Source organism: Mus musculus, chromosome X, assembly GCF_000001635.26.
Source record: "Mus musculus strain C57BL/6J chromosome X, GRCm38.p6 C57BL/6J".
NCBI lineage: Eukaryota > Metazoa > Chordata > Mammalia > Rodentia > Muridae > Mus > Mus musculus.
In genome coordinates, this window is record NC_000086.7 from 20,932,515 (window position 1) to 20,951,664 (window position 19,150).

The 19,150-nt window shown below is 44.3% G+C and overlaps 1 protein-coding gene across 1 annotated transcript; it reads right to left on the reverse strand.

Annotated features, from left to right (window-relative positions):
* Positions 1–880: 880 nt before the first annotated feature.
* On the reverse strand, positions 881–18,094 carry Elk1 (ELK1, member of ETS oncogene family). Its single transcript, NM_007922.5, has 6 exons — positions 17,926–18,094; positions 9,040–9,283; positions 4,603–5,049; positions 3,718–4,149; positions 3,117–3,218; positions 881–3,034 (listed from the first exon to the last, which is right to left on the reverse strand). Exons 2-6 carry the CDS (start codon positions 9,247–9,249, stop codon positions 2,936–2,938), a joined length of 1,290 nt encoding a protein of 429 aa, NP_031948.4. The 5' UTR covers positions 9,250–9,283; positions 17,926–18,094; the 3' UTR covers positions 881–2,935.
* Between the last annotated feature and the right edge of the window lie 1,056 nt (positions 18,095–19,150).

Here is a 19,150-nt window from a genome sequence, read left to right on the forward strand (position 1 = left end):
AGAAAGGTCTTCTCCTGTGACCCTTCTTGGATGTCATTACTCTCTAGCCTTAGGACACACAAGAATCACCCACAGGGCTTCTTGATCCAACTGCACATTGCTGGATCCTACCTATTTCTCATTCAGCAGGTGTAGTGTGGGCCTCCAGTTTTTCAGACACACATACTTCTCAGACACCATTTGGTTGTCAAGTTTCTCACAACTGCTGACTGTGAGTCCTTCTTTTCTCCTCAGCTCCTCAGTCTCACCAGAACCTATGGAAGCTGCAACTGTTTTGTTGTTTTAAGATTTACTTATTTTATTTATTTTATGTATATGGGTACACTGTGGCTGTACATGATTGTGAGCCATCCTGTGGTTGCTGGGAATGAAGGTTGCTTGCTTTGGTCGAGCCTGCTCGCTCCGGCCCTGTTCACTCTGGCCTAAAGATTTATTGTTATATCTAAGTACACTGTAGCTGTCTTCAGATGCACCAGAAGAAGGTGTCAGATCCCATTACAGATGGTTGAGTCACCATGTGTTTGCTGGGATTTGAACTCAGGACCTTCGAAAGAGCAGTCAGTGCTCTTAACCAGAGCCATCTCTCCAGCCCAAAGCTGAGACTTGTTAACCAGCTGCTACCCACTAGTAGCGGGTAACATTTTCAGTCTCTCTCCTACACACACACACACACACACACACACACACACACACACACACACACCAGCCTTTTAGACTTTAGCAGCCACAACCAATCCATTTCTCCATCTTTCCTATGGTTTCTATGAAACATTTTAGTTTCACACCTATGTCTTATCAGTCACTTGGGCCTCATGATCATTTTCTTTCACACAATCAGTAACTTCTTGTTCTTCCTCCTTCATTTCCCTCTTCTTTTTTTGAGACAGGGTTTCTCTGTGTAGCCCTGGCTGTCCTGGAACTTGCTCTGTAGACCAGGCTGACCTTGAACTCTGAGACCTACTTGCTTCTCCTTCCCCAGTGCTGGGATTAAAGACGTGTGCCTCTACCACCTGGCTCACACAATCAGCTTCTTAAACATATACCTCCATGACTTAATTTCACACACAAACCATTTCTCAAAACCATTTCTCTACTAACAGTGTGACTTTTCATCTACAAATGGTTGGGACTGGAGAAATGGCCCAGTCAATAAAACACTTGCTTTGCACAACCCTGTGAATAAAGGAGTCAACGTGGTAAAAGGTGACCGTTTGATCCCTACAATACAGGTAAAAATTCCAGGCATAGAAGTACATGCTTGTAATCCCAAGGTAGAACCAGGTAGATCCTTGAGACTTGATGGCCAGCAAGTGTATCCCAACTGGTAAGTTTAGGCAAAGATGAGACCCTGTCTCAAAGGAGGGGACAGTGTTCCAGTAGACAACACACCACACATAAGACCATGCATACACATGTACAAAAATGTTTGCGGTCACACTTCTGACCTGCGACACACATATTTAAAATCTTTCGGTTTCTCTCATCACACTGGTTACCAATCAGCAGTCTGTATCAGTCTCTGACATATGCCATCATTTTGCCTCTCTCACAGTCAATCTTTGCCTCGCCCTTATTGTTCTTCATATTCGTGGCTGTCATGGCTTATTTTGGTGACACAGGAGAAAAAAAAATACCAACAGCTTTCAGCAACACCTTTAAAAATATATATTTACAGGAACAATTCCCCATTCTCTGGGACTCTTAGAAAAAAAGGTCCATTTTGGGGAAGCAAAACAAGTAGTGGAGACGAGTATAGCACCGTCCCCCAAATCACCAACCCCCAGGTCTTCAGGCCTGGTCTGGGCCAGTGCTGACAGGAGGTGAGCCTGGGAGTCTTTTGATCCACCTCCTCCAGCCTAGATTGATATAAGACAGGCTCCATGTCCCCCATTCCTCCCTCCCAACTCCAGGGACACTTAAAAGGGTCCTTTGTACCCGCCTGCAGGAAATTGGGGGGCTGGGAGGGAGCCAAAAATACATGTTTGGTATAAAAAATAAACACTTGGGGGTGGCAGGAAGACCGCCTCCAAATCCCTTACTTCCCACCCACCCGCCTACCCACCCATCTGATATAGGAAGAGATGTTTCCCTCTCCCCTATTGAAAAGCCCCATTTAAAAATAGATTATACTATCAAAATGGAAGGGGGTGGGAGACAGAGACCTGGAGTACTAGCTGGAGGGGCCCCCCAGACGGGGACCACCACCCAAAAAAACCCTCCATTGGGAGGTAATAGGCAGGGCCCCAGGAAATTTGGCAGACAAAGGAATGGCTTCTCAGGGGGGAAGAACAACAAAAGGAATAGTCCTCCCTGGCCAAAAGGTTACTTGAGAAAAGAACAAGCTGACTGAGAAGAAGGTTAGGGAGGTAGCAATTCCTATTTTAACAGTGTTGATTCCCTGGCTACCACTCCCAAACCATTAAATCGTACAAGGGCTCCCTGGACTCAGATACAGCCAGGAATAATAAAACAAAACAAGCTAGTTCTTCAACCCATGTCGCAAAATGAAGACAGGGCACCCTCAACTCCCCAAGGGCAGGCTGAGAAATAAATAAATAAAGGTTCCTCTCAAGCCATGCCCTGATTGTCTTGTTTTAGGAAAAAATGGGGAGGAAATGGGTGAGATGTCTTACCCACTCCCCTAAAAAGGTTGGGCCAGATTCTTCCCAGTGGCCTTCAAAAAATAAATAAATAAACCGCCCCACCATTGAAGTAGGAGACGTGTAAGGGCAGCCACTGGGAGGCTGGCAAAGAAGAAAGAAGTTGTCTGTTTTGGGTGGAGGAGTTAGTGAAATATTCACTTTTCCAGGAATATCCACCCCACCACAATCAGAGCTTAAGTCTGTCAGTTTAACTATGTTTCTCCTTGAGATGGCTAACTGGAGAGTTCAGGAGCATAGATGGATGGACTCCAAAAAAGGGGTGGTGGTGGTAGTCATGGCTTCTGGGGCCCTGGGGAGAGCACCACGGGGGTCGAGAGGCCATCCACACTGATGGAAGGGATGTGCACCTGTGCGCTGCCACTGGACGGAAACTGGGGGAAGAGACAAGGAGAGGTTATGGGTGAACCGTGCTAGTAACTCTTAAGCTTCCAACAGAGCGGGAGGCAATCCTACCTGGAAGGAGAGCTTGGCTGGACTACGGGGTGCAATTGGACTCAGAGTGCTCCAGAAATGGATGCTAGGGGGCAGCGAGCTGGGTGTCAGCAGCACCGGGGTCTGTAGAGACGGAGTGGCAGGAACTCAAGTGAACAGGTGACAAGTATGAGAAGATGGAAAGAACCTACTTTCAGCACCTCTTCATGGATCTCCTTCAGAGTTCTACAGTTACTCCTCAAAAGTTCATAAACCTAGAGTATAACTACTATGACCATGCCTATGACATCCCTCAATCATTACACCTAGGAGCTCAGTTCCTGTTACTGAGACTTCGGTAAGACTATCCACCAGATTCTATCCATGCACTGCTCTCAAACCTTGTGACCACCGGAAGAACTCAACTTCCCAGTCTTAGATTCCACCAATATACCTCACTAGGGAACCCACTATGCAAACCCCGTGGAAAGCATTAGGGAGTCAGGCTGCCACAAAGACCTAAGACCTGCTCTTCTTAATTAGCCCCATCACTTCAGCGTAAGCCCAAGAACAGCTTGTAAGTTACCAGTACCAATGCCACTCATCTAGGCTGCCAGCCCTTGCTCCTCTGCAAGGCACTCACCAAGGTATGTGTGGGGAGCAGGGATGGCGTTAGCGCTGGCCCCGGTGCCTGAAGACCAGAGCTTGTTCCTGATCCTGGAGTCCGTTCAGGTCCCTGGCCACCCAGCAGGCTTGGGCTAAGTGGAAGTTCCAGGTCCCGAGGCTTTCGGCCCTTCTGCGGTTGGGTGATCTCAGTGGTGGAAGTGGAGAGGCCACACACCTGGGCTGTGTTCTCTGTTAGGATGGCTGGGAGCCGAGCCAGCAGGCCTTCTGAGGCTGAGACTTCTGGTTCAGCTTTGACAGCTTCTGAACTGAAGCCTCCAGCCCTTGCAGCTTCCAATTCTTCCTTAGGCCCCTCCACTTTGACTTCTGGGGGCTGTGGATGGCCAAAACTTGGGTCCAGACTCAACTCTTCGGATTTCTGGTTTGGGGCCTCTGGTGGGGTTAGGATAACCTGGAAAAGGGGTGTGTGCAAAGGGAATGCATAGGATTGTTCATGTGTAAAACCTTTCTCTGTGGGTCATCCAAGAATGTCTCTGGGTGAGACTCTAGAGTATCAGTGTCATCCATCTTCATACCCACATTAATCAGAAACTTTGGAAATGGGCCCAAGCAACTTTAAGGCCACTCTCGTGACTATGATGAGTGCTAAAGCATGACAATCAGCACATTAGATGTGACCCTGTAAGGGACTAATGTACACATTAGATGTGACCCTGTAAGGGACTAATGTACAAGGAGAGGCATAACTTTCCTATCTATTTCTCTGAGAGAACTTGTATCCCCTCTTCCGCCTCTATGTCCTATACCAGGACACCTATCTCTATTCTATGAGTTCTGTGCTTCATTTCAGAATGATGCATCCTTCTCCAAGCCCTTTCCTAAATTTCCAAGTTCCAGTACTCACCTGCAGGGGCAGACCAGCCTCTTCTGCTTCCAAACAGGCTTCTAAGGGGTTTGGACTGGTGCTCCTGCTCCCTGAGGCGGGTGCTGGTACTCCTGCAGGGGTAGTGTTGGGAAGCACTGAGGCAGGCCGAGGAGGAATGGGTGGCTGTGGCTGTGGCTGCAGGGATTGTATTGTGAAGGTAGAATAGAGGCCCGAGCGCATGTATTCATTCCGGCTGCTTCGTGCTAAGCCACCTTGGCCTGTCATTCCTGCACCCTTTGGTGTTCCTGGCTTTCCAGTGGCAGTGTCCCCTGGGCCTGCATGGACAGTAGCAGGGGCCATGGCTATGGCCGAGGTTACAGACACCTCAGGCTGGGGTGGGCAGTCTTCAGTGGAGCACCCTGCAACCTCTGGGTAGGACACAAACTTGTAGACAAACTTCTGGCCGCTCACCTTGCGGATGATATTCTGAGAAGTGAAGAACAGGGTGAATGGAGGGTCTTGAGGGCTGTTTCTCTTCTCCTGATGTCTTTCTTTCCACTTGCTCCTATTTCACTCCTCTCTTTTAGGCTTGTGGAGTCTTTCCATCTGTCTATGCTTTCCTTTCTTCCCCACTCTCTGCATCCCTCTGCAGTTTCAACTCCTTCTCTGGGCTTCCTTTACCAATTCTTTCTTTAGTGTCCCTCCCACCCATTTCCCTTCAAGTCTTTTTCTGTTATTCATCTTCATCAGTCTAATTCCCCTTTTTCCACTGACTACATTTCATCAGGGACCAATTTAAGGGAATGGGTGAGATCTATGAACCTGGGTTTAACAGAGTCAGGTTTGTTTTGGAAATGTTAACAGGACTGCAGTAATAAAATGAAGTAACTGATACATGTTGGAAGAGACTAAACTAGTATAGATGAATAGGGAGAGAAATACCAAGATTGATACAGAGGGCTGACTGTTGTGGGAAGGGGAACTGAGGGTGACTGACTGATTGTGGGGTATAAGTGTACCATAGCACATAGACAGGTCAGAGGAGGACAAATTGCAGAAGATGGTTGTCCCTTCTAGTATGTGGGTCCCAGGGATTGAACTCAGGTTCTCAGGCTTGGCAACAAGAGCCTTTACCTGCTAAGCCATCGCCTTGGCCAGAGCTAGTGGATTTTTAAAAGCTAGCGATGCTGACATGGAGCAGAAAAAGCATGTTGGTTATTTGTTTTTGTTAACTTGACACAAGCCAGAGTCATTTAAGAAGAGAAAAAAAAATGCCTCTTTCAGATTGTCTTTAGGCAAGTCAGTAGGCATTTTCCTGCTGTAGGTGGTGCTTTCCCTGGGAAGGTGGTCCTGGGCTGTGTAAAAGAGGTAGCTGAACAAGCTATGAAAAACAAGCCAGTAAGCAGTATTCCTCCATGGACTTGGCTTCAGTTCCTGTTTCCAGGTTCCTATCTTGACCTCCCTCAATGATGGACCTTGCTAAGCCATCTCACTGGAAAGAGAGAGTGGATTTTTCAAGATGAAGTAAAGCCTTTCCTCCTCAAGTAACTTTTGGTCATGGTGTTTATTACAGCAGCAGAAAGCACACTATGACAGAAATTAGTACCACACAGGGCTTACTGCGGTGACAGACCTGAGCGTGTTGTTTTGGAAAGAGCTGTGGCAGCATCTGGAACTTTTGCTAGCATCTGAACGTTTGTTCAGAGCTTTAGATGAGAGATGCCAAGGGAACTTGGAAGATAATTCTGATAGCAGTGCAGATGGTGGAGGGCTGGCTTGTGAAGGTTCAGAGGGAAGTCTGAGAGCCCCTCAGTCTCTATAGGGGTCATTTATGTGATATTTTGTATTAAGACTCTGGTTTCTGGTTACCACAGAACCAGAAGGATCAGCTGTGATTAACAAGAGACCAGCATCCCTGAAGTGAAATCTTGACTTTACTGGGACAACCGAGAGTAATTAGCAGAGGCTGACAAAAAATCAGCTGTGAGTAGAGATCAGCATCACTGAGGTGAAATCTTTCAGGAAGTATTTTCTCAGGGTCAGTACACAGAACCTGTGGTCCAGAGGAGCCAAGAATGCATATTATGCTGGTAGCTTGAACTTGGCAATGTGTAAGAAGAGTCTTCCACATGGTATTTGGCATAAAAGCCTCATGCCAAGGGGTTGTGGAGAGCAGCTGAGGCCTGGTACTTTGAAAGGCTAGGAGAAGTCACTGGTGAAGATGAAACCTCAGTTGCAATAGATGCTCCAGGATTGAAAGGGTCATGGAGAGAAGCTGGGGCTTGGTACCATATAATAGGGTTGGAATCCCTGTAGAGAGGCTAAGAGGCCAGTGGTGAGGGTGCATCCTCAGTTGCAGTGAAGACCCCAGCCTATTGGAGAAGCAAAGACTGTGGGACACCACTTAGAATGGTGAAAGTATGATATGGAGCTAGACTCAGGCCAGGAGATGCAGTTGGTGCAGCTGTAGCAGTGGAGCTGCCCAAGCTCTCTGGAGCCTAAAAGATCATGAGTGAGTCCCAGGTGCCAGATCTTCATCTGCAGATCTTGACACTGCTACAGTTTGGTCATGTTTTGATCTGATTGTAACTGGCTCTTTCCTCTTGGAGTAAGAGTAAATAAGTGCTTATTTTTTATTTTATAGGAGCTGACAGTTGAGAGATACTAGATATTTTAGAGACATTGAATCTTTGAAGTTTTAAAAGGACTTTCAAAGTTATACTATGTTTTATTTTGTGATACTGATATTAACATGAGATCTTGGGGATAAATACAAAGTTAACAATTATACTTTAACAGTGTCAAGATGACAAAAAGAGACAAATGTCCTGGTTAGCTTTTTGTCAACTTGATACAAACTACAGTTATCTAGGAAGAAAGACCTTCAATTAAGAAAGTACTGCCATCAGACTGCCTGTAGGCAAGTCTGTGGGACATTTTACTGATTAGTGATTGATGTGGTAGGGGCCAGCATACTTAGGGTGGTACCACCCTTGGGAATGTGGTCAAGGGTAGTATAAAAAAAAAGCACACTGAGTGACCCATGGGGTAGCAAGCCAGTATGCAGCCTTCCTCTATGGCCTCTGCTTTAGCTTCTGCCTCCAGGTTCCTGCCTTGAGTTCTTCCCTTGGCTTCCCTCAATGATGGACTGTGACATGGAAGTAGAAGAGAAACAAACCCTTTCCTTTTGATCATCATGCTTCTGCTAACAAGAGAATACATTAGGACAGAAATATCACAAAAGAGGACAGGTGATGTTTTATTATTAGTACCATTCTGGATATTTAAGCTAAAGTACTAAGAAAATGAGGTAACTGGCAGGAATTAGAGAAGAGAGTAAGAAGCTGGTGTAACCATGAGGGGGATAGCAAGGTTTGTTTGGGTGGGTCAGAAAACATGGTTTGGACGGTTTCAGGGATGTCTTGGTGGTCTCGGGACAAAACGAGGCATTATTTTGGAGATTTGAACTGAAAGAGTAATGTATGAAACTGGAATATATGCCATAAACTACCGAGGACAGAAAGCACAGGTGAGAACTATTTGGGGTGGTGGCATGAAGAATATGGGGCACTAGGCATTTTGGTGAATGTCTTAATGCTGGCCATAGGGGATCCTTGTATTTTACAGAAAATGAAGGAAAATGGGTAATTATTAATATTGTTTTGAAGGTTTACCCTGAAGAAATATGAAATAATTAGTGCACATATTGGTGGGAATACAATGCAGATCTGGGAGCTTGAGAGAGTAAGATGAGAAAAATCTAAAAATTGAGTCCCTGTAAGATGATGAACTAAAGCAAGTGATATAGATACTGAGGCGCTGCTCTAGGGATCTAAGAGGGGTGGGTATGAGCTGGCACTACAAACATTTTTCTGGAGCATTTACTTAAAGGCAAAGATTTGTAATCTTAGCACTCAGGAGACTAAGCAAGAGAAATGCAAGTTTGAGGCCATCTTCAGCAACACAAAGAGAGCCTGCCTCAAAAATAAAAACAAAACAAAACAAGTGATTAAAGATATTGGGGGTTCTAGAAAATGGAGTAAGGAAACTTAGTATTACAATGTCGGGATGATTCTGAGTCTAGGAATAAGAACATGGATTTTTCGGTAGTAAGAGAAGATAAAGTAACTAGGGGAATCTAACATTGGTCTGAGGATTCTGAAAAACACACCTATTATCTCCAGGCATGCAGGGAACTAGAGTATAGGGCCAAAATTAGTAAGTTTTAATACTGTCTTCAAAGTTATAGCTATACTAATTGAGACAACAAAATGAAATTTCTAGGCCTGAAGTGTAATTCCAGAAATTGGGGGTAGAGACAGGACAGTGAAACTGAGGCCAGCTTAGGCTACATAGTTAAGTTCCAGACAAATCTAGACTACATTATAAGACCTTGTCTCAAAAGGAAAAAAAAAAAAACAGAGTTTTTCCGACAGTAATTTCAAGGGTTTGCAGTCCTGGTCTTTGAGGCCATACCTTATCATAGTAGTACCGCAAGGCCCGGCTAAGCTTGTCGTAATTCATGTTGGTCTTGTTCTTGCGCAGTCCCCATAGCCGGGCCACCTCCTCTGCATCCACCAACTTGAACTCACCACCATCCCGTGAGGTCCAGGAGATGATGTGGCCATTACCTTGTTCTCTCAGAAGCTGCAGCAGAAACTGCCACAGCGTCACAGATGGGTCCATCACTAGGGAAGCACTCACGCCATTCCAGGAGTACCTGGAAGAGAGCAAAAATGATTCGTTTCTTGTTACCTTGCCTCCACATCTGTTCCCAAATCTCACTACTATTCCCTAAACAGTCTCCTAAACTTCTTCATGTAGCTTTGGATGCCCCTTGTATTTTACATGTGTGACAAAAAAGAATTAAAGGAAAAAATATGTGAGTATGTCCATGTGACTATATGTACACATGTGTGCTGGTGCCAAGAGAGATCAGAAGAGGGCAATGGATTCCCTGGAGCTAGAGTTCAGGCAGTTATAAACTGCCCAACATGGGTGCTGGGAACTGGACTCTGCTTCTCTGTGAGAGCAGCAAGCATTCTTTATATTGAGCCCTCAGTCCAGCCTTGATGCATGTGAATCTTTAGGAGCCAGAGGGAAGACAGAATACAACCCGAGCCCCAAAGAGTTCCATATCCTAGTTATTGGAGTCTGTGACCAGGTTAGGCTACATAGCATAAATGAATTCTGAGATGAAATTAAGATTACAGACCTTAAGATATAGCAATCACTCTGGCTTTATTTGAGGTCAACCACTGTATGAGCTCTTTTCAAAGCAGAGAAATGAGGCTAAAACAGAGTTTAGGGCAGAATGGCAGAAGGACTTTCTCTGCTATTTCTTGATTCTGGAGAAGGCTCTAAGACAGGAAAATTGGGCAGCTCCACAAATCTGGAATGACCCTCAGCTTAAAGCCAGTAAGGAAATCAGCATTACAACTAAAGGGACAACCTGAATGAGCAGGAAACAAACCTCTTCTAGAAAGGACTAAAAGTCCTGCTAGACTTTAATGCTAGCCTGGCAAGATCAGTGTTGGGCTTCTGTCAGATGATAAATTATATATTTTTTTAAATGACAGAGTCTTACTATGTAGCCCGGGCTGGTCTTGAACTCTTGCCTCAGCTTCCTGAGTACTGGGAATACAGGTATGTACCAATGCATCTACAGAAATGTATAGTTTCAATGAGAATAAATTATATAGCGGGACTAGAAAACTAGTGTAATATCCATAACTTAACTCACATTAACTCTCTCTCTCTCTCTCTCTCCCCTTTCCTATCAACTTTTCTAGGATGTGCCTTTTGGTAGCCCTTTGCAAGTACTGTTCACTGTACATGGAGCTCCTTTCCTCTTTGAGCAGTCGTCCTCTAAAAACGACGAAGAGGACCCACTGAAAAGTCCTTTGCGTTATGAAGCCTTCCTGAATCTGAATACGTACTCTTCTCTGTTCCTTGATCCCCCAATTTTTCTAACCTGGGATTGTTCCTGTACGGTTTAAGCGTTTAAATTTTTTTCTTTTTGATGAGCATATATTAATTATACATAGTGGGTTTCTATTATTTATACATAATGGGTTTCATTATAACATTTCTTTTTCTTTCTTTTTTTTTTTGTTTTTGTTTTTTTCGAGACAGGGTTTCTCTGTGTAGTCCTGGCTGTCCTGGAACTCACTTTGTAGACCAGGCTGGCCTCGAACTCAGAAATCAACTTGTGTCTGTCTCCCAAGTGCTGGGATTAAAGGCGTGCGCCATCATTATACCATTTCTAATATAATGACTTTGATTAAATTTCCCTCCATTAACCTATCCCGTTCCCCTCCCTTCCCACTGATTATCTTCCTCTTCCCAACTAGGCTTCTTTGTATATTATGACTTTTTTGTGATCCAATGAATTTTAGTAGAGTTGCTTACAAGGCCATGGTGAAGGTTTGTTTTCAGGAACATGGACCCTGCATCACTGAAGTAACCATTAAAGGCCTTTAGATCCACAGGAAAGGATGAGGCCACATGAATCTTCTCTCTCTCTCTCTCTCTCTCTCTCTCTCTCTCTCTTTTTGCCATTGTTGCTGCTGCATTGTGATAGGGTATTATGTAGTTCAAGCTGTCCTCAAGTTCCTGATGCTATTGTTTCCATTTCCCAAGTGCTGAGATTACACACACCCCAGCAAACAAGGCAGCTACTTCTTTCTGTAGTGCTAGAGATCAAATCCAGGGACTTATGCATGTTAAGTACAAGATTTATCACAGAGCTTCACCCGGAACCCATGCCTTTTAATTTCTTTTTATTTTTATTGGATATTTTATATATTTACACTTCAAATGTTATCCCCATTTCCAGTTTTCCCTCTGGGAACCCCCATCCCATCCTCCCTCCCCCTGCTTCTATGAGGGTGCTTCCCCACCCCCCACCCCGCCTCTCCACCCTACACTGGGACATTGAGCCTTCTCAGGACCAAGGGTCTCTCCTCCCATTGATGCCCGACAAGGCCATCCTTTGCTACATATGTAGCTGGAACCATGGGTCCCTCCATGTGTACTCTTTGGTTGGTGGTTTAGTCCCTGGGAGCTCTGGGGGGGTCTGGTTGGTTGATACTGTTGTTCTTCCTATGGGGCTGCAAACCCCTTCAGCTCCTTCAGTCCTTTCTCTAGCTCCTCCATTGAGAACCCTGTGCTCAATCCAATGGTTGGCTATGAGCCTTTTTAAAAACAAGTATGTATTTACTCTTTATGTGAAGCACTGCTCTAAGCAGAAAGCCATCTTGCCTACTGCACAATCAACCTAAACTGTTAGACTTTTATGGTTTAAATCCTGGATCTGCTAGTTATTAGCTGTGGGATTTTGGCCAATTCATTATACTTATTTTGTATTACAAATCTTCTCATCTGTGAAACAGGGATAGTAATATACTTATCTATAGAGACCATGTATCATTATTATTATGTGAATTTTAAATTTAACATGCTTGGGTTATAAACTTTACATAAATATTTTCTAATTTGTTCACAAATCTTTTTTTCTGCTATTCCTTAATCCAAAACAGTCTAAGAACGAAGGCTTCTTTTTAGTTCTTTTGGCAACAAAACATGATTGGAAAGAAAGCAAGGCCCATTCTGGTTTTTATTGATCTTTGCTTAGTATGACTGTTCATACATTTTGGTGCAGCGATCTAAAAGCAGCTGGTGACAGAGCTGGTTGAAGGTGTTATGTAACATGTCATATGTGCACCATGCTACCTTTCTAAACTGAAAAATTCACAATTCTGAAATATAACTGGTCTATGGGGTTTTAGATAAAGGCATGGGCTGTTATTTTTATAGGCACTGACTCACTTATCTCTCATCCCAACTCAGAAAAATAGGCATTTTTTTCCTTTTGGAAAGGAGATATTCTTATTACAATATCACTAATTTTACACAAGGGAAAAGATGTCCAAGTGACTTCACTGTTGTGACAGTTCCTGCATTTGACCCAAGTATCACCCTTCAGGGGTCTAAGTGGTTTTGTTATTTATTTATTTTTAGAGACAGGGTCTAGATAGCCCAGGAAAGCCTCAAACTTGCCATCCAGCTGAGGATGACCTTGAACTCCTGTTTTACCTGCTTCCACTTCCCTAGTACTGAGATACTTGGCATGGGTCACCATGACCAGTTTCAGGAGTCTGAGCATTTAACCACCTGCATCAGATCCTTTGTGTATATATTATGGCTTCCAATTTAGTGTTTTATGGGATTCCCTAGTGTTCAAATGAATGGGTCTGTTTCTTGGGCCTTCTCTTGGGCTCTTTTTCTTTTCTTTTATTATATTTTATTATTATCTCTTAGAAGCCTGTTCTGTTCCTTTCCTTTCTTTCCTTCCTGTTTTTATTTTGAGACAGGGTCTGTATAGTACTGGATGTCCTGAAACTAGCAAGATGGCCTTGGCCTCAGCGATCCACCTGCCTCTGCCTCCTGAGATTTGGGATTAAAGGCACTTGCTACCACTGCCTGGCTTTTTGTTGTTGTTTTTTTGAGACAGGGCCTCTTGGCTGCCCTGGATTAAAGGCCTGTACCACACCATGACTACCCTGCTGCCTGTTTGTTTTCTAATGGGAGGGGAGGTGGGAAAGAACTGGGAGGAATACAGATGGGGGCAAACTGTAAGATATCTATAGGTAGATATCTATACCTATAGATATCTTACAGTTTATGGGGATAGAGAGAAATCTATGTTCAATAAAAAAAGCAAAACAAATTATCACCTCATTAGAAGGATGTTCACTGTTCACCTGTTATCCTACCATTACCCTTTCCTATAACCAAACTGGAACTAACACTGAACCTGCTTAAGTCCCTGCAAGGATGGGACTTAATCAACCAGCTGTCCACCTGGCTCGGATTGTTGGATTAAGGATTAAGAATAAACCTTTTAAGGTTTTGAAGAACCTATGATTTAGATTTATAGCTTTATTCTTTAATCTGCATGAAATTATAGTATGATCCTCATATGTCTGAGCCAGTTCAAGGTTCTTTTAGCAGAAACAGTGTTAGGCAGCTGTCCAAATTAGAGTGCCGAGGGACAGTGGATCAGAGTCCCGCCCCCGCCCCCCCCAGCTCTAAGGGACTAAATATTCCCAACACCAGATTCTTTCAGAGGCCTATAGAGTGCAGTGTGACCCCTAGTGGCAAAAACAGGCAATTTCACCGCCTCCTCTGAGCTATGCCAGAACCCAGCAGCTGAGTGAAATCTGATCAACTACTAGCTTATCAAAGAGACAGGCTGAATTTGATTGCTGCTTTTTTTTTTTCCCACACAGGCCTTACCAGGAATCCTAGTTACCTGCCCTTCCCAGAAGGCTTTCTTTCCACTCCTCACCTCATTCTCTGGGTGCCTTAAAACAGCTTAGGACACAACAGACAGGAGCCCTTGCATATTATAATCCACACATTCATAGGGCAGTAAGAAATGTCTCAAAAAAAAGGAAGAAAACAAAATAATAATACCCTCCAAAAGGTGGACTGTATTATGCTTCCCATTTTGCAGACAAGTGAGTGAAGTGTGGAGAAAGATGTTAAGTAACCTGCCTAAGGTCTCACCCTTGGAGGAGCTGCTGGATGCTGGCAGTCAAACTGAGCACCCCTAGCCAATCAAGGCCAGTTCTCAAAGAAAACATAAACAGGCAAGATCCCAGAGTGACAAGTAGGACACTTCCCTGAAGAAGCGATGTTTGGTGGAGGGGAGGTAGCAAGTCATATTGATGTCCATGGGAAGGATAATTCTGATAAAGAGAAAAGCATATATAAAAGCTCTAAAGTGTCTACCTGAGGCCATAATGTTTCTTGCCAGGTAGAGTTTTTCCTCTGCACGATCCAATGCATGGAGTAACTTGTTTGTTCTTGCAAAGTTGTTCTGTGCTGATCTTCACAGCCTCATACTCTGCCCTGTTCTGCCTGTGTGACTTTGAGCAAGTTGTTCAACCTCTCTATGCCTTGTTCTATATCTGTAAAATAGGGTATCTTACTCTCAAATCAAAAAATACTTTTTAAAAATGAGGACTCAATGTGTCTCTATATATGTAAAGTACTTAGAAAACTGTCTGTAGCACATGCTAGAAATGCAATAAACATTAGCCCTTAGGTTGTATGGCATCCTTCTCCCTCCCCCTTAACTTTCTGTACGACTTCACCATCTGGCTTCCATAATTTCTATGACCTTGACTTCTATCCCTCCCTCTCAACTTGTTTCCAGTCACACTGGCTTTTGAACATGGTAGCCATAATCTGGGCTTCAGGGTCTTTGCATTGAGTGTTCTTTCTGGTACATTCTTCCTTTACACAATATGGCTTACTCCTTTGTTTCTTTCAGGCCTTAACTTATGAGTCACATTTCCAAGTGTAGCATGCCTTGTCTCTAAGAGTTCAAATACCTTGATACTCTAGTCCTATTTGCCCCACTTCATGTCTGTTCCTTAGCCTTTGTATAATGTGGTATTTCATTTTACCTATCTATACAGTCTGTCTCCCTCACTTTTAGTAATGCCTGCCTGCTTTCTATGTACAGGGATTTCTGCCTGTTTTGCTTCTCTATATCTCCAGCATCTACAATAAGTGCCTGGTACTCACTAGGTGCTTAGTAAATAGCTGTTAAATATTTAAAAAGTCGTAACTGACATCTTAATTAATTCCTACATTCCCTTTTTTATCTGCACTCCCCTTGGTGATGTCTGGGATACAATTTTCATTGTCAGTTTTGTGACAGCATCTCACTCTGTAGTTCAGGTTGGTCTGGAATTCGCTATGTCACCCAGGCTAGTTTTTATTTCCTGTAAATTCTCTCTTGGTCTTCCATGCTGGAAATATATAGCCGTGAGCCATCATTCATCGTCTAGATACTACACCCCCCAAGTTAATTTGTGCAGCAGATTATTCCAAGCACCTACTGTACAGAGGTATATTTTTACATGAAGGGCAGATAAAGCCTGTAAGTTCCCATAGGATGTTTATTCTGAGGAGGATAGACAGATATCTATTTATATAAGCTATATAGCATGTCTAACCATGACAGAGTATAAAGGGCCAAAGCAAGCAGGAAAGAGATCTGAACCCTGCTCGGTATACAAAATCAGATAGTCAAAGAGAGGTGGGTGTTGACTACTTTGATACAAAAAATGATATTTGAAACCTTTTTATGTATATACCTTTATACATTATATCCCAAGCACCAGTGTGACAAATACATGTTTTACTAAAATTACACTACCCAAGATGCAAAGACATGAAAGCACTCTCTGAAACATCTTTTCTATTTGTGCCTTTTCATATCACCAACATCACATTTCCTTTACGCTCATTTTATTCACAAATCAAATGACATTCTTACAAATATCTTTAGTGTGTTCCCTGCACAGGGTAGTGAAAAAATTCCTTTGGGTATGGCAAGTGTACAGTACCTTGAAAGTTACCATACAGAGATGTGGGAGTAGTGTTAATGGAGAAAGAAGAGCTAATGCAAAGGCCCTGAGGCTGGCCTGTACCGGCTGTTTTTGAGAAGCAGTGAGGTTAGCATGGCTATAGCATGGATCTGAAATGTGGAGATGAAAGAGATAAGGTCAGTGAGGTGACTTGTTTAACCCACACATTTTTTTCACACTGGAAAGGCTATAGTTCTGACTCCCCCATTTTAGCCCAGTACAGGAAGAAAGTAGTTAAGTCATTCATGTAAAGTCACACCACTGCTAGGACTTGAGCTGATGGGTCCTGAGAACAGAGTAGAATGGAGACAGCTCTGTTGTCAGAAAGAACAGCAGAAACAAAAGCTGGGTGATTGAAACTAATTTGGCTGTTAAGGAATGTGCCCTCATATGGGATGCAATGAGGTGAGAGAGGGGCATGTCAAAAGTGTTCCCCTATCTAAGTAGTTATTGGGCCATCTGTGAACCCACATGCCCTAGTTTTCTCAGTTATCTGTCTCACAGGGCTATGATGAAGACTGGAGACTATAAGCAAGCTGGAGACTATAGAATACTGCCTGGTACACAGCAAGTGTAAAGTATAAAGTTAGATCCGACTGTCATTAGCAATAGTACCACTACTATAGTTGAGAACTATAGCAAAGTAAAATGCCTAGTGGCTAAGAGTGTTTATGAGGGCTGGGCAGTGGTGGCACACGCCTTTAATCCCAGCGCTTGGGTGGCAGAGGCAGGCGGATTTCTGAGTTCGAGGCCAGCTTGGTCTACAGAGTGAGTTCCAGGACAGCCAGGGCTATACAGAGAAACCCTGTCTTGAAAAAAAAACAAAAAACAAAAACAAAACAAAAAACAAACAAACAAAAAGAGAGTTTATGAGGAACATGGCATATATTAAAAGTCCCTGGGTTTTACAAGTACACAGGACTTCCTAGGAGATGGGGGCAGAGAAGACTGACCCAATACATAGGAGGAGGAGGAGGGAAATAAAGTACAAAGCCTATCTATCCCCTTTGGGGAGGGATTGCAAGCTCTGAGGATTTGAGAGACTGTAAACACTGGGGTGGCAGAAGGCTTCTGAACAGACTCATTCATTACAAAAGTGAGATGTGGTTTAAGCTGATACCTATACAACCGCAGAGAAGAAAAGCCATCACATAATAATTAATTAAAGTGAAGGATAGGACAAGGCCATAGACTGGGCTGTTGAAAATGAAAATAAAAATTGCAAAGCACCAAACTGACCCACTGTTAAAAGGAAGCAGCTCAAAGACTGGAGTCTACAAATAAGGGAGAAAAGTTAGGGCGGTGATAACTAGAGGAATATGAATGCAAGCATGCAAACTAATTCACAGTAAGATGGGGGCAATGGGAGGAGGTGGATAAAGTCATGGGCTTATGCACTGGGGACTCAAGGGGGGCAATAATGTAAACTTAGGTGGACTCACTGTTGAACAAACAATGGGGTGTCTTAAGTGGGAACAGTGCCACAGATTGATTCACTACAATAAACATGAGGGGTTCAGTAAACAAAGCCACAGAAGGTTCCCCTTAAATTTGAGGCTAGGGGAAATGGAAACACTTTAGACACAGCTACGACTAAAGGGGGACTGGACAATGCAACAGACTGGTTTCCAATAAGTGGGGGTTGGGGAGGGCAAGACCACGGACGAGTCCATTAAGTTGGGGTGGGGAAAATCATAAGCTCACAGACAGATCCATTATACAGACAGCAGGATGTTAGCCCACGTTCAGATCTACTATAAAGGGCAAAAGGAGCAGGCAATGCACACACAGGGGCAATCAGTTGATGGTAGTGGAGCCAAATACCAGCAGGCTGGGCCAAACCACATCCCTTGCGCGGGGGTGAGGATACGTGGGGTCATGGACAGGGTCCTCCACCTTGTGGGCCTGGGCTCACCTGCGAGTGGCGCGGCGGTGGCAGTGGCAGCTCCGGGGGGCGGGGGCTCCATACGAGGCCCCACCGCCCCCCAGGCCCCGGTTCCAAGGCGGCGGCGGTGGTGGCGGCGACAGCAGAAGCAGCAACCAGAAGCCGCCCCTGCGTTTCCCCACCGCTCACGTGGGCTCTCATGGGAGGAGCCAAGCGTCCTCCTGCTTGCTGATTGGACAAAATGCCAAGGATCCTAAGCACAGGGGCCTGGGTGGTGGAGGAATACTAACAGAGCTGTAACACAATTGGCTTAAAAGGGATTGATGGACTGCGGGTGGCCAACTGAATCTATAGAGGTGTTGGGCGGCGCTAGTGCCTCACGCCGATTGGGTCAAGGAGGACTGCCAAGTGCCAAGGTTTGAGGAGGGATGGGGAGGTCGCCCAGTTCACACCGATTGGCTTAAGTGAGATTGATGGCAGACAGACAGTCCCAGAGGATGGAGGGGTGGTGATGGGCTGTTTTCAGCTGATTGGAGGATTCTCCCAGACAGTGGCCAAAACACCAAAGTAGGTGGTGCTGTACACCATACCGTTCAGCAGAAACAGGACTTATTTAGAAAGGGCCATAGCAGCAGGGTAGGACTCAACTCTGTGGAGGGGGGTAGGGTAACGCTATGGGTAATTAGCTAGGCAAAAACTAACTTTGAATTCAGCAAAAGGTGGAGGCCGGAATGGCTGCCGGATATACAGAGGAAATGTATATGAGAGGTGGAAATTAACTGTCTACAAGGGCAGAGTCTAGCCACAGTCAGTTGTAAGGGTGGATTTAGGTTCTTAGTGATCTATGACTGGACTTAAACCTAGGGACTGTAGGGGCTGTAGCAGGGAGGGCAGGATCTCTGCATACTGTTGAAAGTAGAACTATTAGAACTACGATTTAGGGACCAAGTCAAGGGTTGGGCAGTAGTGTTATTTAGGGTACCTGGATGACCACTGGACTGTGAGAGACAATAAACCTTAAGATCTGAAGTAAAAAGCTGACGGCCATGGAAACAAATTACTTTGAACTGGAACTGTAAAAATTTGTTTCAAGTGTCTCATGTAGCCCAGGATTACCTTAAACTTAAATCCTTCTGCCTCTATCTCTTGAAGTCACAGGTGTGCCACACACCTAGCTTATGTACACAGTACTGGGGACTGAATTTTAAGTTTCATGTGTGACAGGCAAGCATGCTACCAATTGAATCTCATCTTC